Source organism: Pangasianodon hypophthalmus, chromosome 6 (assembly GCF_027358585.1).
Source record: "Pangasianodon hypophthalmus isolate fPanHyp1 chromosome 6, fPanHyp1.pri, whole genome shotgun sequence".
NCBI lineage: Eukaryota > Metazoa > Chordata > Actinopteri > Siluriformes > Pangasiidae > Pangasianodon > Pangasianodon hypophthalmus.
Genome location: NC_069715.1, coordinates 9,465,903 through 9,488,302, shown reverse-complemented (window position 1 = coordinate 9,488,302; position 22,400 = coordinate 9,465,903). Strand labels below are relative to the sequence as shown.

General features: G+C 38.6%; 1 protein-coding gene across 2 annotated transcripts in view; it reads left to right on the top strand.

Annotated features, from left to right (window-relative positions):
* The window catches only part of tbxas1 (thromboxane A synthase 1 (platelet)), a 64,678-nt gene that overhangs the window by 1,067 nt on the left and 41,211 nt on the right, over positions 1 to 22,400 (top strand). Inside the window, exons 1-3 of one of the 2 annotated variants that reach the window (XM_026927328.3) lie at positions 2,735 to 2,806; positions 2,948 to 3,032; positions 16,751 to 16,844. In XM_026927328.3, the coding sequence (XP_026783129.1) occupies positions 2,950 to 3,032; positions 16,751 to 16,844 (177 nt within the window). In that variant the 5' untranslated portion in view covers positions 2,735 to 2,806; positions 2,948 to 2,949. Of the gene's footprint in view, positions 1 to 2,734; positions 2,807 to 2,947; positions 3,033 to 16,750; positions 16,845 to 22,400 lie in introns of those variants that run through there. The other variant, XM_026927329.3, reaches the window with a different exon arrangement.

Below are 22,400 nucleotides of genomic sequence, written 5' to 3'. Positions count from 1 at the left end.
TCACCATTCTGTTTAATACATTACTAACATATACTTCATTTCAGCTATTACATCCCAACCGAGAAGAATATTTATGAACTGTAATGGAAATAAACTGTAATAGTATAAACTTTTGGCTAAACTTCAGGGGAACTAAACCGTAGAGCGAATCCTAAACGACTTCCACTTCCCCATACAGTGCACTAACTGAAGTGTGGAAGTGATGATGTTTTGCCCTATCTACTGCACGAATGTAGGGGCCAGCGTGTTTATTTGGTCTGACCAATTATAAATGGAGAAACGCGCATGCCCAGTAACCAGAAAACTATGACCACTAATTATTCACACAGTTTTTGGCAGGCTTCAACAATTATTACAGACCCGAGCTTGAAATGTTAAATTTGGGTTTTATGAGGCTTTCCTTAGTTAAACCTAGCTTGATTTTATCAGGTACATCTACCATATCATATCATGTCATATGCAGTCTGGACACACTAGATTGAACATATAATTTGAATGGTGTTAAAGACATATCTGTAAAGATAACTATTTGTTTCTAGCACAAAAATATAGTTAATGGCCATTCAGAGATGTATTTCTGAGTCTAAATGTGTTTTTAATATGTAGTTTTTCTTAGAATTAAATTGTTTTCCGAAACCAGAAGTTTTCATTTAGATCTTAGGAGAAGCAGTGAGCATGTTCTCCCTGTGCTTTGGGGGTTTTCTCCGGGTACTCCGGTTTCCTCGCCAGTCCAAAACATGCCCTGTAGGCTGACTGGCATCTCGAAATTGTCCATAGTGAGTAAATGGTGTGTGTGTGGGTGTGTGTGTGTGTGTGTGCGTGTGCCCTTCTATGGGTTGGCACCCCCCCTGCCTGGTGCCCCAAGTCCCCAGGGATAGGCTCCAGGCTCCTGGCAGCCCTGTGTAGGATAAGCGGTACACAAGATGGATGGATGGATGAAAAGCAGTGAGGAGCTCGGCTCATTTGGGAAGAACACTTTTCCTGGTCACTGCATAATTCCATAGGTGTTATTTCATAGCGTTAATGTCTTCATTATTATTCTAAAATGAAGAATCACTTCTATGAGCGGACTTATGACTGGTAGTGTAGGTCAGTTTGTAACTACAATTATGACTGCAGTCTGTCTGTTCCTATGCTCATAATTTCCTGTGCACAGATTGTTAATCTGGTAGTCTTCTAACCCTTCATCAGTGTAAGGGTCAGTTTCTAATCACAGCACCACCGTTAGCTGGATCTTTTTTTGGGTAGTGGGTTGTTTCTTAACCCAACAGTGGCACTAAGGTGATTAAAAACCCCAGCAACAGTGATGAAGATGAAAATGATATATGCTATGGCTGTCACAGTCACCACATCTCAACCCAAATGAACACCTATGGGAGATTTTGGAGTGACATGTTAGACAGCACTGTCCACCACCACCTTCATCAAAACAACTAAGGGAATATCTTTTGGAAGAATGGTGCTCATTCCTCCAGTACAGTTCCAGAGACTTGTTTAATCTGTGCCAAGGAGCACAGTGATGCTGTTCTGGCAGCTTGTGGTGGCCCAACACCTTTCTAAGACACTTTATGTTGGTTTTTCCTTTAATTAGTCTCTTGTCTGTATGTATCTCTAATTGTATGCCTATATCCGGCTAAGTGTCTGGAAAACCAAGCCAGATGTGTTTTGCTAAAGTATTTGCCATTATTTAAACAGACTACTCTATCCAGATGTTTCTTTGAAGTGGCTTTTGTTTAATAATTCTTTACTGTGCAACACCATCCCCTAGCTTGCTGTGAAGAATTTAATTAAACCATAAAACTACACTTTTAACTCCACTCTTAAAATAGTGCTTCTTGTTGAGTTCTGCATACAGCCATATAAACTTTAAGCCTCCAGAATGGATTCATGAAGATTGAAATCAGATGGATCTATTGCATGGTGGTACTATAAGGGTTCTCCTAACACTAAGCACTACACCCTCATGAGAACGTAGGTACTCACAAGAGAACATTTTTACAACCTGCATTGGCCAGGTGCTACTAGATACAGATATCAAGTAGAAATGAAAAACCCACCCAACAGCATTGTCTGTGTCTCAGGAGGATAGGAACAAGCTGAAGAAGTGCCAGGAACCATAATTTACTTATGCAACTGGGTAACCACAACTCTGTCCCTCAGTAATATTATATACTGTATGATCATGGTGGGGGTTTGCACGTTGAATACGTTCTTTGTGCTGAGGCATGTGTTCATGCAGGTTTAGGATAATGATACTTTATCGTTTTAGTTCCTTCATTATATGTTTATTTATGGATGTGTTGCTGAACTTGTTTAACTTCAGTTCTGAACATGAATCTGAGCTAATAGCGTACTCTGCCTTCTTACAGCCAAACATTTCCAACTTTGCTCAGTAATCTGTGTGAATTCTGTTTGTGTTTCTATTCTAATGATGCTGTAACAGTTCCACACTTTCGACACATCTCTGAATTATGTGTCTTTAAATGTGGGTTGTTTACAGTAGATTCATGTGGACGATGCTTGAGGAAATCGATTGAATTTATTACATTAATAAGTAGGAACACAACAAAATCCCTGATAATGTCCCTGATTCAAATGCAGTTTTAATGGATAGAAGCACTATGGTGAGATTGTCTTTGCACTTTGGATTGCATTGTCCTCTGACTTACATTTTCCTCTGATTAACCATTAACAGTTTTGTGTAAACAGTAGAAAAGTAAGTGAAGGGTGGTAACTAAAGCCAAAACATTGATCAGAGCTGTTTAGTACTGTCTATTACAATTCATTCAGTTTGTGCTGCATCCTGGTAAGTCCAAAGCAGCTCGTATCTGCTGTTTTCATTGAAATCATTTTTAAGAGCACTGTAGTTTATTTTCGTTAATATTTGTTTATTACTGCAAGTTCTTGGGGGGTTGTGTATCACACATTTTTTTGTATTTGGTCACAGACATGCTGATGATGTTCGGTGCTGAGCCAAGTGGATTCTCCGTGTCCCTTGGCCTTTTCCTGCTCTTCTTGGTTCTTCTGTACTGGTGAGTTAAGTCACACACAGTTAAAGTAAAACTAAATCATTTTACAATTGTAACTTATTTAGAGATAAATTATACATAACTCCATCAGAGAGTCACCTGCTGTTTCATTCATAGGTAGCCAGTCTCTAAAGGCTCTAAAGACTTGTATATCTTCAGTAGAGATGATGAGTAGTGCTATGAGATTTACTGATGATTCACACTGAATATGAATATGGGCTTCACTCACTGAAACCTGTTTTAACCCATGCATAAATTATAAAACCTTTAAAAAAAAAAAAAAAAAAAGCCCTGATGTCCAAAATGATTAAAAATACCATTTCTAACATACAGCAATTATGAAGTTTAGGTCTGAAGTTATACGTTATGATGTTACTGTATACGATATCTTTTGTACTGTATAATCTTTTAAAGTTTTATACTTACTTTTATACCTTTTTGTGTAGAAAGTTTAGACAGAAATGCCTGAGATGTGCTGCATGTGTCACCATCACCATGTTGGACTGGGACGAGCACCACTTAATAAAAATGTGTAATACAATTTAGGATAATGGTGTATATGAGATTATACCTATGCATTTCTAAAAAAAAAAAAAAAAATTATGAAGGAGTTAAGGTTACCCAGATGCATGGCTGCTGCAGTGGGAAGTGATTTCAGTAAAATTCTAGGGCTGCCCAATAAGCCAAGCATTTATCTTAGCCATAATTTCAATTTCAGTAATGAGCAGTACTGGTTTGTAATACTCTGCCATATAGTAAAACTGACCAGCGGGCTCTCCAGTAAGTGAGAGCTTCCCACTGTGTTTTTGTATGACTGTCCTTTTGTGCCAAAGGTATTAAAGTAATTGTAAGATTCATAAACAAGTAATTACGTACTGGAATAATATTAAGGTTGCAAATACAAATAAAAGGAATAAAACGAGACTTATGGGGGAAAAAATATTCCCTACTCTTAGTAGATTTTAAGACTTAATTCACTTCTTACCAATCTTGCAATTTGATTTAATACTGATGTTGCAACTAATTACTGTAGAGTTAATGAAATGGAATAATTTGAAATCAAGGTCTAATCATTTTAGTTTCGTGTATGGTGTGACTAGTTTCAGCATGTTACACCACAGCTAGTTTATTGCTCAATTTAAAGAGATGATCATGAGGGCAGCCTATTGCTCTTCAGAGAGCATAATATTATTTTGAGGCTTTTAATAATTAACCACATTATTAAGCATCTGTGATTGCGTCAATTAGGTATTTCTTTACCTTTGTGTAGACCATGGCCTGACAATTAATATATAATAATTATAACAATTTGAAAATAATTGTAGCACTTGTTTTTACAGCTTTGAAAAATCCTCTTTACAGCCTTGAAAAATATTACTTTCAATTGTAATTCTCCTAAATGTCTGTGTCAGAAACTTCTTGCAGTTTTGAGTTTTATGGTGTTCTTGGAGCTTACTCTTTTGTATTATGTTTTAATGCAGTTCAGCTCTTTATTATGAGCTTCAGATGTTCCTGTTCCAGCTTTTTGCATCTCTGCACCCATTCGGTCATTCGGAACAAGTAAATTCCTGTCTGCTGGCAAAAGCGCAGCTACAATTCACATTGGACTGAAGGAGGTTGGTTATGTAAAGGCCTGTTATGCTGTCATCTTACAAATGAAGATTTATATCAGTGGATGAAACCCTCCCACATGAGGACAGCTATGACACTGAAGTTAAAAAAAAATAGACAGGATTTAGGATAGGCCGTGTTGATGGGCTTTTCTGGCACGCCTCCAGAGCAGAAATAAGCCACATTAGAGGATTAGTCTCTGGATTTGAAACTTTGTGGCACTGTAAAGTAGGAGCCTGGTGTCATTGAAACTGTTCCTGTCAAACATGCCATGCACTTCTAAACTGCAAACCACATGTGCTAATGTAATGGATGAAAACGTTCTGAGTGACAGAGGAGCTGGAACGGCTCCATCGCAGAGTGAAGAAACTGCAGGCTTCCTTCATGTCTGCGCTGATCAAATGAGTTGATTTTACCGCTGATGTAGGTTGCTTTTGTGGTTCAGGATAGAAGCAGCGCAGACAGGGCTTTTTTTTTTTTTTTTTTTTAAAGAGGCCAGTCTCCCTAATCATATGTGAATGTAATGTGTGTGAAACAGGGCTGAGCCTCATCTGAACCATCTCCCCCTACTGGCTAGTAAAATGAAGTAGGTCTCATAATTTCATGTCTATGCAAATACAGCCAACATCCATCTTTTTTTTTTTTTTTTTTTAAATGCTTGTACATTCTCAGAGGGAAATTTTTTTCCTGTTGCTGAGGCAGCGGCTTCAAGCATGTATCTTTTACCTGTAGGGGGGAAAATAGTGTACCTTCAAAAATGATTTAAGGTACATAATTGGTATTTAAAGGGAAAATCCACCCCGAACAACCTGTATATACAAATGGCTTAATCTTCAATGGCATTCAAGATTTATTTTGCTATTATATCTTACCTTCTTTCATCAACATGTTTTCACTTTAGTTAAGAGTTTCCTACATGACCCACAATGGCGTATGACTACCTGCTGATAGTGGCGCCAGTAGGAATTAGCCCTTCATTTCTGCTTAAATAGAGCAATGCAGCAGCACTTTAATCCTTTAGTCTGTCTGGCTCTCTGCTACTCATCTGAATATTATGCTCAAACAGAAACGATTCTAAACTTTCATGCTAATACATTTTCACGCCATCAATGTCATGGTGCCAAGCTGAGTCTCTGTTATAACTTATCGTTCAGTATAAACATATTTAATGTGTTTCAGGGTGGAGTTTCCCTTTAAGCAAACTGTTCCGCCTATTATTATCTTTTATAATAACGCTTTAAAGGTGCACGTACACATACACCTGTCTAGGTAAAAGATATATGCTATACATACTAAAGGTACAAAATTTGTTCCTTTGAGGGAACCAGCGCAGTGACAAGAGAAAAATAGAGATTAATTCTTTTTTCCCGAGAACTATGCATGGTTGGAGGAACAGAACGTAAATAAGAACATATGAGCTGTTAGATGAAAAAAAAGCTCTTAAATATAATCAACTCATCTGGAGCTCTGATATGATAAGATATAATTTAGTTGATTTGGCTCGGCTGAGGAATGTGCTTTAAAGCCAACTGGGCTAAATGTGGGTTAATATGAGGCAATCAGACAGCACTCATGCTGGATCTCTGTATAATCTTGGCTGTGTCATTTCCTGTGTTGCTCGCTGGTTTTTATGCTGCCGTGGCGTTATTATGAAGTTCAAAATAGAGCTTAGTCTTCTTGCAGTTAAGAACTACTTTCCTGTGAAATATGAGAAATAGTTATAGGTTAGTATGTGATTAGATAAATTGCGAAACAAGACAACGTTCTGTAAAACTGTAAATGAATTTGAAATGATATGGTGGAGAGGATGACATATTCACTGTTTGTCTAACCCATCTGTTTGTCTAATCAGCTGTTTCAACAACTCCTGATGCTACCAAAGGCCACAAACTCTCCTTCAGTTCAAGTTCAGGTTTAGTTACATTCCTCGAGTGTCTCACAATGTGTTCTGTCTCCTCAGATGAAATCTTTCCTCCATTATGTTTAGGAATTTCAAGCATTACGACATTATTCACATAGTGATGCTGGTATACACCCATCCTGCAGCACTATATTATTCACAGCCATGTTAACTGAGTTTCACTGCCCTCCTGTGTGCTAACACGTGCTGCCACCGCACGCCAGGCGGTGGTGATCGTATCAGTCTGTGGATAGCTGACTCTGCAGCCCAGCAGTTATGTGGCCAGATTGACTTTCTTTGTCATTGGAGCTGTTATTGCTTAATTGAGGGCTCTTGGACAGCCCATCCATCACGGATGTTAATCATATCAAGGGTTCACACCTCCCTGAGAAACCTGCTACCCTCAGCCCTTTCCATGGCAATAGCCTGATAATAAAACTAATATTGTAATCTACTCTAATTTCTCCGAGATCCACCTAGCACTGTAAATGAGCTCTCAGCTGGATGCGTCAGGTTGCTACTGCAGACAGCACTGTTAATGGGGACTGGAACCCCATCATACAGCATAAAGCCCAGTTGTCTTCACACTTCTCGTGCTGCTGATGAGCTCAATTTGAGGAGGCTGTTGACTGAATCTCAAAATGCAAGATAGAAAATGCAGCAGGTGAAAATCAGCACTGTTGGATGAACCCCTTTGGCAAGATCTGTGTGATGATTTAAAGCAGATTTTATCCTGTGCAGATTTGAGGACATTTTTACTTTACTTATCTTATTTTGATAAATTATAACTATTATTTTAACATTATAAACATGCTATATAACTAATCATGTCTAACACTCATGTCTTTTTTTTTTTTTAAAGAATAAGCCATTCATTTTCAAAATCTCTTCAATTGGCTGGAAGATTATTCCAGTCATTTTTTGTGATTGTGATTTTGCACCAGAAGAGCTATTTAGGATTTTCAAAATTGATTTACTACATTTGAGAATTTCACTGAATTTCCAGAGCTTAAAAATCCATACTTTCTAACATTTTAGCAATGATATTATCTGCTTGACTTTTTATCTAAAACCTTTAAAGCTTGTTTATACACTCATCAGCCATTTATTAGAAACACCTGCACACCTGCACATTCATGCAATTATCTAATCAGCCAATCATGTGGGAGCAGCACAATGCATAAAATCATGCGAATGCAGGTCAAGATCTTCAGTCAATGTTCACATCAAACAGAGAATGTGGAAAAATGGGATCTCAGTGACTTTGACCTTGGCATGGTTGTTGGTGCCAGATGGGCTGGTTTGAGTATTCCAGAAACTGCTGATATCCTGGGATTTTCACACACAGTCTCTAGAGTTTACACAGAAACAAAAGCATCCAGTGAGCAGCAGTGCTGCAGGTGGAAACAACTTGTTTATGAGAAAGGTCAGAGGAGGATTATCAGATTGGTTTGATCTGACAGGAAGGCTACAGTAACCCAAATAACCACTCTTCATGTTTGTGGTGAGCAGAAAAGCATATCAGAATGCACCACATATTGAACCCTGAGGTGGATGGGCTACAACAGCAGAAGACCACAATGGATTCCACTCCTGTCAAGAACAGGAATCTGAGGCTACAGAGGGCACAGGTTCACCAAAACTGGACAGATAAAGATTGGAAAAATTCTGGCTGGTCTTAAATAAATCTAAAATTAAACAAATTAAATTTCACCATATTCACAGCTTTCTTTGCAATTTTTTAGAAAATTCCTCTTACATTCTGGAGCTTTCTGTCTGCAACGGAAGTTCTGACAATACAAAGCAAAAAATTCAATTCTCATACAGTACATACCGTGTCCTCTATTTTACAGAGCTCTAGCTATGTATCTAACAATCTCTGGCGAGTCCCTGCAGACGAATGGAAATAGCAGAATGTTATTGCTGCGGTGAGTCCCCCAGAGAGCAGGCCTGGGATTTGGAGAGGTGTGATGGAACTACTGGGACTTGTGTGACTAACATAAACTGCAGGGATATCACAGAAGGGCCACTCACATGTCTGTTGCACCTCTATTTTTGGTTATTGTTATCTTACAGCATGCACCTGCATGCTCAGTGCACTGTAGCTGCAGACAGAGCTCGTAACAGAATATGTGATGATCCTCCATAAAAGATGCATTCTTTCTTAGTTTTGCATTCAAAAGGCACACATATTCAGGGTTGCTTTAAATTGTTTTAGTAAAGAATCATCATTCAACTCTGCATTGTTGGAGCAGAAGCTCTACTTTATGAGCTTTATGACTCATGAAATGTTGCTTGCATATGCGACAACGTGTATGTTTCCGTGTTTAATTACAGTTTACCTGAGACTGCTGAATCCACTGAATAACATCTAGGTGCCGTGTTCATGTTTGGAAGGGGGATAGCATAGTATAATGTAATATTCTACCTCCCTCTACCTCTACACATCAGATTCAATCATTTGGGGGGGTCAGTGGTGTGTAAAAGGGAAAAACACTAATATCTGTAGAGCTGTGGCCTTCCAGTTTGACACCTGTGTGGGGTTAAATATTATCAGTATAATGCAAGTATACTAAACAGTTTATGCTAAATTGTTTATGATAAACCTTCCCACTACAGATAATGATGGTGGGTTTCAAGTGTACTCCCTGTGTTTCATCCGGGATCTCCAGTTTCCTCCCACCTCTGAAAAACATGCGAGGTGTACATATGTGTGGTTGTGAGAGAGAGAGACACACACACAGATAGACAGAGATGTATAAGATGTTGTTGTTGTTGTTCCTCTTTTGGCTGCTCCTGTTAGGGGTCTCCACAGCGGATTATTGGTCCAGGATTTGGCACAGTTTTTACGCCAGATGCCCTTCCTGACAAAACCCATCCCAATTTTATCTGGGTGTGGGACGGACACTGAGAGCACACTGTTGCACGCAACCCCAGTGGGTGAGGTTGGTTCCCTGGACCAGGAATCAAACCCAAGCCGCAGCGGTGTGGCCTAACCACTATTCCTCCAGGGACTCTCAGATGTATAAGATAATAATAGATCATAATAATTAATTCATTTATTCAGCTTTAGTAAATGCTTTATCCTCTTCATGTTGGATCTGGAGCCTACCCCAGGAACACTGGGTGTGAGGCAGGCACTGTACACACACATTTGCACACTCATTCACACCTAGGGGCAATTTAGAGTAGCCAGTTTTTGGACGGTGAGAAGAAGCCAGGAAACCCAGAGGAAACCCACACAGACACAGGGAGACAATGCACATACTGCATTTCTTACAAAGCTACACAACAAAGGAAAAAAAGGGAGGGGAAAAAGGTCAGTTGAGTCTTCTGAAAGCTTTAGTAGTGCTCATATCGATGTGCTTTCAGCAGTCGCTGTGCTTTTGATGTCCAAAGTGGTCATGTCACTATCCATTGTCCTCCAGCAAACCCCATACTGTAAAGTCGAGGGATAAAAAAGTAGACCCAACTGCTTCACCAAAAAAAAAAAAAAATACAGTAAAACCATTATACTATACAGATGTGATGACAAATTAAAGGAAAAAAATTGGTGGCTCGGTTAGGCTGTTCTGGTGGCTCATGATGGCCCACCATCTTACTAAGAGATGCTTTATCCTTTTTTTTTTTTTTTTTTTAATTTGCCATCAATCCATATCTGTAAGGCAGAAATATGGGCCATGGGTGGGTGAGACACTGTTTTTATTCTATAATTAATGAAAAATTAATAGCAAAGAGCATGCAGTAACATTACTGAAAGCAGTAGTGTTGATTTTTTTTTCCCCCCCATTGATGATCCTATTTTTTGTTTTCTCTACTCTAACACACCTGATACAACAAATCAGTTAAGTACCCTGACTCTTAACATGTGTGTGTTAGAAGAGGGAAAACCTTCAGGACCCCAGGATGTGTTACCTATGTGTTAACTGAATATTTAAATTCAGAAGGGGATTTCATAAGAGAAGAGCACATTATGAGTAAAATGTGTTATGCACTGATTAATTATAAATTTTTCAAAATTGCATCGATAATTGAGTCAAGATCTATTTGAAAAATTAATCATTTGTCAATACCTAATACTTTTTCTTACAGTATAATGTGCTTTCCTCTTATGAAATCCCAAACGAAATTTAAATATTCGGTTAACACATAGATAACACATGTATGCTATTAATTAACACACAGTGTTAAATGTTGTCTTTTCTTACAGATTAAGACTGATATTTACAGTGAATACAATCCTCAATGTCATTAAATATGCATCTCTTCTGGCTTCTTCTGGCGTGAAATATAGAAATACAACTGCCAATAATTTTTATAGACCCTACCAGGAATGTATTCTACATCATACTGTACTCCTGGGGTGTGGGGAGTGGGTGTGTTGCCGCCAGCTTTTTGTAACATTGTTACTTCTGTACATATGGTGTGTGTGTTGCTCTGTGAGGCCGCTGTTTAATCAAGACTATTATTGAAGGTAGAGGGAGCACAGGCTTCGGTTTGCAGCGCTGGGGCCGTGAGCTTTCACATGCTGTGAAGATGATTGATAATGTGATCATACCGAATGGCGGTAATGTGTAGCTACAAGCGTTCTTTAGGCTTCCTGTGTGCACGGCTGCTCAGTGACACTCCCATTTGTGTTACTCACTCTGGGATTATGGGGCAGGTTTGAGTGGGGTGTTAAGCACTTCTCTCATTCGCTGAGATTATGCATGAACATGAATGTGGATGGTGATCAGGAATAGAGATTAGATACATCACACAGGTTGATGTGATTTGCTAGTGCCTATTTAGTCCTGTACTGTAGTGTACTATTAGATAGTTCCTAAATTCAAGTAGAATAACATATGCAATAAAAGAAATATGGATGCACAATTAATAATATTTTAATGATTTTTAATTAAACATAATCAGCTGTGGCTTTTATTGTTAAATATATATAGATTGCCTGTGGTGCATTAAATCACTAGCTTGCATTCATAAGTTTCAGCTGTTTAACTATGTGGCTCTATCTATCTATCTATCTATCTATCTATCTAAATCATGTGAATAATTGTAATAAATGAATTGAATATCATGTAGTATAATCCTGATTTTCAGCCAGACGATGTAGTGGATGTTGTGTGAGTCGGCTTGTAACGGCAGGTCTGAAAGCTCTTTTGTAATCTCCCAGTTGTTTACTTCCCTTGCTTGCTCTCTGCTGCTAATCTTGTGGTTCCAGGTTACTTGGCATGATGTTGTACTGCGGTCTTTTCTCTCACACAGCTGATCGATTGAGAGAACACACTGCTCCCTCCAATAAGCACATACATATTTTCAACCCATTACGTCAGTGTTGAGTGCCAAATCTCCAGGTACAGTCCAGCAACTGCACGGTCATTCCTCTGGTAGCTTACCAGCAACAAAAAACAAAGTGAGAAAGCTCCAGGTGGCAGCTCTCTGTGGGGAGTGTGTACTGTATGTGTGAGTCTTTACGAAGGCAGACAGAGGGGAAAGTCCCTCTATAGAGCCTTATGAACAGGTATGAACAGGAATATGTAGGGATAGAGTGCCAAGAATCTGTATGTTTTTATTCATATCTCTTTGTGTGCATGTGATTTCTTGGTTGTACTAAAATCTGTCAGACTAATCCTGTATGAAGCAGTGCGCCATCATTGATTTCCATTTTCATTAGGCACTTAACAGTAGAAAAGACCTAAAACATGCCACAGTTGATAAAGAGAGACACTAAAAGGACCTATGAACAATTAAAGCTGCCATGATCAATGTGAATCGCTCAGTGCTTGAGGAGCTGTTTGCACTCTGTGCAGTGTTGCTTTCTGTGAAATGTAACATTACATTTTTTCTAGATTTTGATCAGTATTATTCTAGATAATTACAAAACAATGGATGTGGGTGTGTTTGTGTATGGGTGTGTATGTTTTTATGTCCTGGTGAGGACCACACAACCCACAAAATCAGAATATCTGACAGTTTTGATCTTGTGGGAACATTTAACAGGTTCCCATGAGTTAAAAAAAAAACCCCGCAGCTTTTATTTTAAAAACTAAAATATCCAAAAGATTTCTTTTTGATTACTGAGATTAAGGTTAGGGATAGATGTAGCATAGCATTAATTATCTCCATTAATAATTATGTCAGTGGCGGGTCCTCACGCAGATAGTAAGACAAGCATATGTGTGTGCTTGCATGTGTGTGCTTGCATGTGTTTACCGCTTGTATTAGATTGCATGTGTGTGTGTGCATGTTTGCTTGTTTGTGTGTGTGTGTGTATGTGTGTGTGTGCAAGCTTATGTCTGCCAGTAGAGGTGAGTATCAGGTATGGGATCTCCAGGACCCGAAAAAAAAGATGTGGTAGCAGGTTTTTACTCTCATGCAGGCAGATATGAAGCTTATAGGGCAAAGGATGGCCATGTCAAGTGGCTCTAGGAGACACGTTTACTGCATTTCTTCCTCATCTTCATCATCTGCTTCATCCTGTTCATAATTGCTCTGGTTTAAATCGCTTAATTCTCTATATTTCAAGGAAACAGTACCAACCAAGTTATTTAATTTTGTAATTAAATAAGTTAAATAATATGGCATGTGAGTTCAAAAAATATAACTGCTGGAGTGTGCAGGATTGGTCAAGAGTGTCCGCGGGATTGGCCAGAATTACTAAAGGAACGAGTGAGGTACGAAAAAAAAAAAAAAAGTCCTGCACACACCTCTGTCTGCGAGCCCCTAAGTGTGTGCTGGAAAATGTTCTCTGTAGGAGGTGGAAGACCTTAAAGAGTACAGCAAACACTTCTGACTAATGGTCTTCACACTTTAAAGCCATGAAGCATCTGCATATAATGCTGTTAATCATTAAGCAGTGTGTCTAACCCTTTTAGCTCCCTTATCAGAATTTTCCGTGTGCTGTATCTCTATCAGGAGTGCAGCTATTTCCTCACTGCTTCACTTCAAAATTGGATTTCCACAAACACACTGGGGCTGTTTACATTTACTCACAGTGAAACCAATGCTTGTATCTTTGTTAATCCTACTGAGAGACCTGTGTGTGTGTGTGTGTGTGTGTGTGTGTGTGTGTGTGTATAAAAGGCTCTCTTACTGCTGCTCTTATTATTCTGCACTGTCATGAGTACAGACTGTCCTGACATCCACAGGAGTCGTGTTGACTGTCTTTTAAGCACAATTTCTTTCACTCTTTCTTTTTCTTTCCCTTTCCCTTTCATTATCTTGCTCTCTCTTTCCTTCTTGTCAGTCAGTCTGTCAGTCTGTCTCCATGTCTATTAACTAAAAACCTCCATCATGCTGGCTTTTGTCTTTCCTCTAACTTACTTTAGGGTTTTTCTTCTTCTTTTTCTCTCTTCTGAGCTAAGCAAAGCAACTTCCACTGGGGTCTAATGCCGCTCGGCTCTGTGCTGCTCTTTACCTACCAATTACACCTCACCCCAAAAGACCTCTCTCTTTCTCTGTTTCTTACTCTCTCTCTATCTCTCTCTCTCTCTCACACACACACACACACACACATACACACACACTATCCCTCTCTCTCAAATTCACATACTCACTCTCTTCCCTCCCTCACTTGTACCCTCATTATCTATCTCTCTATCTCTCTCTCTCTCTCATTCTTTCTGTCTCCATCTACCCAGCACTTGTCCGCAGGCCTAATAAGAACACTGGCTGACCCGTGTGTTTTCTGCTCTCAGGAAAAAACACCCCCATGACTCACAGTCTGTCAGTCAGTCAGAAGTGTCGCTCCCATTCTCTCGTTCTCTCTCACAGAGCAGCTCCAGCTCTGAAAGTCACACAGCCATTGCTCATTCAGTGAGGTCACCCTGAAAGTAAAGTCTCCTGACATGTTGTTCACATCAAACTGGCAAAGCAAAGCTCAGGCAAGCTCAAGAGTATGTACAGGGCATTTGGGCCTCATGTGTGTTTGGACTGGAGACGTCCCAAGAGTGTAACATAGCTGTGTTCTGTTGCTACTGCAAACTTTTCACCCCACTTTGCTTCACTTGTGAAAGCTTGATTCTTCACAATTGAGGATGTTAAACTTTTTTTTGGTACATGTTTACATAGTATATACAGTTGAGGGCAAAGTGTTGCATCCCTCAGCACTTTTGAATAGAGGCACATATTCATTTCCTCTATTTTACAATTTACATACAAAACCTTGCCACATTTGACACACTGTCCTGATGGTGTAAATTAAATTTCTTTATACCACAGCACTATTAAATGCTTGATTGGTCAGAAGGTGTTGAATAATTTTCTATAACAGCAGCTTTGACCATAAGGTTTATATTAATGCGCTTGTTCTAATACATTACTTTTTCTATAGTAATGGTGGGTGCTTGACATAAACTGATTAAAATGTGTGTAATTGTTGATATTTTGAAGTTTTCTTTAAGTTTTCTTTAATTTTTGGAAGGAGGTAAAGGTTTAATGACCTTGTAAAGCTTCAGAATGGACAACTTTGCAGTTTCTTGATAAGATGACAAGCAAAAAAGACAGTTTGGTGGAAGAACGACTGTTATAACAAGTTATAAAAGAACGACATGTACTGTTATAACATAAGTTATAACAGGAAGTAACTTGTTTTGGATTTTCCACAAATTACATGTGACTATAAAAGAATAAATGTGCATATCATTCTTTAATAAAGGCAACTTGCTGTTGCATAAGAGGACTAATACACCTAGTTATTGGAACATAATCAACGTAGGCATGGTAACATTAATTCTGCTTTGTGTTGGACTTCATCACACTGCCTTGTTGTTGATTATTTTCCCATCACAATACACCCCCAGAGTGTTTTACTCCTTACTTTTTCTCTCTGTTTTGTCCTAAGAGTATGGAAACTTTTGAATGAACTGTTTAGTTTTGTATATCTACTGTATACTCATCATATAACTTACAACTTTGTCTTTTTGCAATATATTTCCACTCCAGCTGAAGAATGTACCATTATTCGAACTGGCAAAATAGTGCAGAGCAAGCAGCAAAGTGTTTTACTTTCACCATTACACGCAGCTGTGCATTTGTAGCCCACCTGCTGCCTCAGACTATGCCATAGTTCAGACAATTATGTGGCACAGTATGCCATTTTTAAATGCCTACTAACTCCAACATTCCCTAAGGAGAAATTTAATAGAATCAGAGTCATGTTTTCCAAAATTCCAAACCCCAACCCTTTACGTCTGCCAGCAATGTACTATCGTCTCTACTGCATCTCCTCCGACTGCTTGTCAAAGTCCAGTCATACACACCTCTTTCAGAATTCCTGCAGTGGCCCAAAAGTAATTACGAGCTGAATGAATCGGGACTGTCTGTCAATGGCATATTCGGCAGCGTCTGGCAGTTGGTGAATATATCTGTGAAAAATGGGTCTGAGTCCAAACATAGGCAGCGCGAACCGGTGATTCATCCTGATTCGTTAGTGGGGTAGTCTGTTATGATGCCTAGTGCCGCAGAGTAATTAACGAGGTGTCATAAAATGAGCTACTGTTTCAGCTTTTCTACAGCATAGATAAAACCTCCTCAGCCAAATCTGGCAATTAAAATGGTAATGAACTCCTGTGGAGGTGGAGATTGGGAGAGAGATTGATGGGGTTTTTTTTAGTTACAGTAAAAATTTGGTGATTGTCTGATCAACAGGGCTTCAATGTATTTTTGAAGTATGCGTAGTCATTAAGTTATTACATATATCAAGAGCATTGTAAGTACTGATGCACTGTATTTGAAGTTAACATGGCTGATTTGTTTAATGAAGACTCATTTGGAGCTTGATCTGTCACCTACTCTGACTATAAAAATGCTGAATTCGAGGAGCGATTATGTTAGCAGAGGTAGTGCTCATGCATAAAGCACTCTTTCTCTTCGCATAGAGTAAACGCAGCGCTCCTCTGTGTTCACAGACTCTTTATGTGTCATTATGATGCTAAAGTGTTTTAAAACAGAACATCTATGCAATTAGGACCTGTCATATCTGTTGTAACATTGATTCATCACTCTAAATTGGCTTGTGGTGCACAAATAAAACAAGCTTGTTTTTCTCATATTTTTCATCATTTTTTTCATTCTGTTCCTCTCTTTTTTTATTTATTTGTTTGTTGGTTGATTTGTTTGTACTGGCTTCAGGTATTCATTGTTTCCTCACAGTGTCAGTCATGATCTTGGTCTCGTTTGCACATTTCACTCAATATCTTTCCGTCTGTTACAGGTATTCCACCTCCCCCTATTCGGTCTTGCAGCGATGTGGCATCCGACACCCCAAACCAGCTCCGTTCTTCGGAAACATGATGCTGTTTCGACATGTAAGTCTGCTTACTTCGTCATATCATTTGCAGAGGGAAGTTAGCATGTGACAGCCGAGCACCCCATCTTTTTAGCGATTCACCCTGTAAAAATGTCTTTTGTCTTAATGAGGCATAATACATTATAATGGAAATGGTGTCTATTAAGAGATCGGGTGTGTATTGTTGCCACCCTGCTGTTTTTGTTTTGATTTTTTCCCTCTTTTCTCCTGCCCTAATACACAGTGGGTTGCCAAAAAAAGCATAGAAATTCCACATTTCTTGGACAGCACAATTATACTACCCACTTATTAATCATGGAAATAAAGTGAACTGAATGCTTTTTTTGATTTGTCTATGCTGTAGTGTGTAATCTACATTTTGGGCACCACTTCCTAAACATCTATGTTTAAGTTGCTTCTTGAACGTCATCCAGCCAATATTCTTACCAAACCTTACTACTTTGTACATACAAGTAGTTACATTCTGGGAAAGACTGAGGAATTTAATTTGAACCAGCCTCAGTGGGGCTGAATCTTGATTCAGTTGAGTACAATGAGAAAATGGCTCACTCTGTTCAAATATAGAGAAACACCACTGGTGTCAAAAGACACAGCATTGCCAACAGAAGCGTATTTCTAAATCCTGCATGCAATCGGGAATTTTTAGAACTACAGTGACCACAACAGTGCAAAACCAGTCATCACTATACATAATACCTGTGTACGTGTAACTGCTATACCAATTGGGGCATGAAGAAAAAGAAATCTGTTTGAAAATGAGCTGTTAGAAATTCATTACAATAGCATTCTGAATTGAATGGGTCTCTACCCTGTAATTCCTTCAAATTTTGCAGTCATTCCACTGCCTATTTGCAGTGTCAAACAGTGCTTGGACCCCGGACATCACCAAATTGCCTGATCAAGTTTCTCAAATCTCCAGTAACTGCACTTCATTACTCAAAATGTGTAATGATTTAGAGTGCCATGTGATTCCTAAATGTATTAATTTGTAAATTGCTTATTTTAGGTTAAAGGAATTAAGATGAGTGTCTATATTTAATATTAGTTGATTAATATTAGATTTATGCTCTTCTATACACTTTTTCTTCAGGACTGTGTGCAAAAAAAATTATTCAGGCTCTATGTGTGTTGGAGCTACATGATTTTCACATTGATATCTGACATTAAAAGATGATGAATTGAATAATATGAGAAAGAAGATAGAGGGAAGGCTTCAGTACTTTATGCTCTTATGAAGCAAGACATTTACACGCAGAAGTAAGCTAGATTCATTGCTGTAATAAAACATGCACATAGATATCTTGAATATGTTTTCAAGTGAGTTAACACTTCTTTCCTTAGTACCCTGGTTGTGTAGTTTGTACATTTTCAGCTAACTGTCCAATAGCATTGAAACCTTACATCAAACCTAGCTTTCTGATAGTTTGGACTATGGTGATGTGCAGCGAATGGGATTTATGGATGAATCTGGGCTTTCCTGCTGTGGCCCGGATTATATTCACACATCAGTATTTTCCTGTCAGGTAGCCATGTTGGACTGGGTGACCTGCCGTTTATGGCACTCTGTACCTTTCTATCGCTCTGTTTTGTGAAAAGACTGCTTCTTCATGCTTCATTTTTTTCTTCTATCTTCCTCACATCTCCCTGTTAATTCTGAGAAGAGTCCTATTGACGGTGCTATTCAAAATAATGTATGTCAAATGTGTTTGTGGGGTGAAAAGAGGATTATACAATAAATAAGCCTAAATGTTTTAGTCTAGACAAATCCTGATCCACTGAAGCCATAAAATCTGATTCAGGGTGAACACTGAGACAGGAATTGGCTTTGAGGTGGGTCATCAGATTTAGCTTTTCAGATGGATCTATTTGTCTGTCTGCATCTTTATCTCTGTCTGTCCCTGCTTCCCCCTGTCACATTCAGTTCATGTTTCTCTCTTTTTTGTCTTTACAAAACAGATTTTTCAAGGTGAAGCAAGAAATGAATATGCAAGGAGCTTTGTCTTGCATAATTACTGCTTGTGTGTGTGTATGTGTGTGTGTGTGTGTGTGTGTGTGTGGTATGACCACATGCCAACAAACTTTAACCCAGTGTCATTATAGCAGAAATCTTTGACCTAGTTCTACAGATCATCTTTTAAGCCAAGTCTAGTGTGTGTAAGAGGGAAGCAGTGTGTGTGTCTTTAGTATCAGCAGTGAGCCAGAGCACAAACCAACCCTGAGTATCAAGTGATGATACATTGGGGAGCAAAAAAGGAAGGAAAGCACAGAGCAATAGCAGAGCAATAACGTGCATAGTTTTTGTTTAATTCAATTCGATTGTATGTATGTGGTGCTTTTAACTATAGATATTATCACAAAGCAGCTTTACAGAAATCCGGATGTAGATTTAGACCCCTAATGTGCAACCCAGAGATGATAGTAACAAGAAAAAAAAAACCTGAGATGACATGAGGAAGAAACCTTGAGAGGAAACAACACTCAAAAGGGAAGCCATCCTCTTTGGGGTGACAGTGTGATTTTATCAGGGGTGTTGAAGCTTATAAGCACAAACATTATAAAGGCTAAGCTTAGGGTTTGGGTTGGGGTGAATCAGTGTATTTTTTTGTTGTTGTTTGTTTTAAACCATTTCTTCATTTAAAAAAGCTTCAAATCTATATCAACTTTGTACGAGATTAGTTTTATGACACATGGGGGTGGGGACAGTCGAAACTGGGGCATATCAATGAAACTATATTTAATACCAATTAAAATGCCAAATAAAAAAATAAATCATATACACACAATATAATGTAGCAGCCTATGAAAACCCTTCACAAGGTCAAATTTTGATATTTTGTACTATAGAAAGTTCTGAAAGGGTTTACAGGTTTTCCTGAAGTGAAATATGTTTCCCTTTTGCATGTATCTCAGCCAGTAGTAGTAGTTCTAGCATTTTAAAGTCTGGTTATTGTCCAATTCCACTGAAAGTGCCACCATCTACCGCTACATTTTTAACCTAATCCACCTATAGTAAAACATTATTATAAAATTTTAAAGAAATCTAAGTTTACAATGAAAAATGGGTTCTCACTTTGACACACTGAGGTAAAAGTCATTCACTTCATTTAAACACAAGTCTCTTTGGCTCTTCACTTGACTGATCTCTGTTCACGCTAACAAGTGAGGAAGTAATCGCTGATTAATTCAATCAGTTCTGTTCTGTTAGCTAAATTTCTTTTTATTAGGTTATTTAAACGTTTTAAAACACTGTTAATGTTATCTGTACAAGGTGTGTACATTTTGACAGTCGCTATCTGATTACAAACTGAATTGATTATTAGGCTTTTGTTCATTTTACTATGACCAGAATTGGTTCAACAACTTGAAAGCAGAATGCTAAGGCAAGATTAGAAAGTAGCCTAAATAATCTATCTAAAAAAATAATTTATCTTAAAAATAAATAAATAAATAAAAAATCTACATTGTTTTGTCAAAATATATATTTATGTTTTCTTAAAGTAGACATGTATTAAATAATATTTTTGGCAGAAAAACCCAATTTTGATAATTTCTACTTATGTTTACCAGAATTCAGCCACATCCGATGGGGTTTTCTAGGCCACCTCACATTTATTTATTTACATGAGCTCAGATGATTTTAATTTCAGCGCTATAAAAAACACATTTGTAGTATAATGCAAAGTGGTTTTAATCGAGCTTCGTCTACTTTAAGTATTTAGTTTTAAAAAATAAATAAGATACTAGTTCATTTGTTTAAAGTTTGTAGTGTTTGTTATTAACATAAGCATTCACTGCACAAATACCACAGTCACTGAGGCTTTTGTGCTTCTTTAAACTGATTATTTGTTATGCCCGGGCACAACACATGGAACCATCGCTGGCATGAATGACACTCGATCCAATAAGATGTTGGACCACCTCCTGGGGTTTTTAGTAGCACACATAGAACAGCAGTGAGCTGTCCTGAATACTAAAGATGTTGGAATTTGTTCTGCCATCTTTTTTTGTGGATAGTCCATTTGTGTCGCAGAAGGGCTTGTATTCAGTTGAGAGGGTATCCTAGGGAAAATCTCAACCATGTCTTTTGCTATTTGCGTGCCAGATTCTTCTGGTTATTCTGGTTACCTGTGTTGGTGTAATGAGTACTGTTACACAGTAATAACATAGCTGTAGACTGCAACTTGAAATATTTTTCACAACACATAGTAATTTGGATTTATTCTGTGTGATCTGACCTTAAGATAGAAAGAGTGTTTGATTAAAGGTAATACAACTAGTAAAAGAAGCAATTTATGCAAATATTATATTAGGAAATGATTAGTCATGTCATTGTGGAGTCAGTAGTGCTAGACAACGTGCATTTTCAGCTTCAATCCCAGACGGAGACCATGTGATTTAGGTAAAATGAATCATTCTTTTTAAATGACTGAATGTCAGTGAGAGAAAGTAAAAACAGATCTGTGTGAAGCAAACAGAGATAGGGTGAGAAGAAAACGGGGGGAAAAAAAGTTATTGACATCTCTTTCATTTTCATTTTACTATGATTCTTTTCTCTCTTTCTCTTTCACAAACTCCTACACACACACACTCATACACACTCATACACACACACAAACACACACACAAAAACCGACAGCAGCACATTAGCAAGATGCCCTCCATTATGAAATATAACACTCATGAAGGTGATATTAGGTCCATTTAAAGCTCCAAACATCATCCGTTCACTCTCTGTCTTACACACACACACACACACACACACACAGAGAGAGAGAGAGAGAGAGAGAGAGAGAGAGACTGTACACATCCACGTTACTCTCACTCCAGTGCATCTTCTTTTGTCTTCCAGGTTTAATTGAGGTCTGGGCACAGGAGCTGTCACAGTATTCACACAGTGTGCCACTTAGACACGTGAGAAGCTATAAGTGAGACTGCCAAAAATATGAGAAAACCTCTTTTTTTGAAGATCAAGGACAAACAGTTGTGCCAGCAAAACAAGTGAACGCGGCTAATCTTTTTGGATTAAGAAAATTCCGATAGGACCAACTTTCCAATGTGGCCTGTCTGCTTCAGTCAGGCCGGCTTTATTGATCTTACCCATCTGTGATGAATCCTCAATTAGGCCTTTGGCAGACTGCAGTGAGCGAGCCATTCATTTGAGTTTAGCCATGCTGCACAGTCTTCTGTTCTGTGTCTAGCTCTCACACACAAACACGCGCATGTGTGTATATGCCTACAAACATATGCACGCATTGATGCAGGCACATACTTCACACATTAGCATCAGACACCCAGGGACATACATGACATGCACAAATGCACAGATTCTTGTCTCTTCCGAATGACGGAACAGTAATAAAAGCCTTGGAGAGACGAGATCAGGACAAAAGGGCACACCCCACTGCTTAATGCTCACTGAGGAATGGACTCACACACACATCACTGCCTAATGCCCACCAGGGAATGGCACTGGCTAGCATCTCTGGGTAGAAAAGGGGAGGGCAGAGGGCATGGTGCCAGCACTGTTCGGCTCCTTCATTAGCTCAGAGATGGC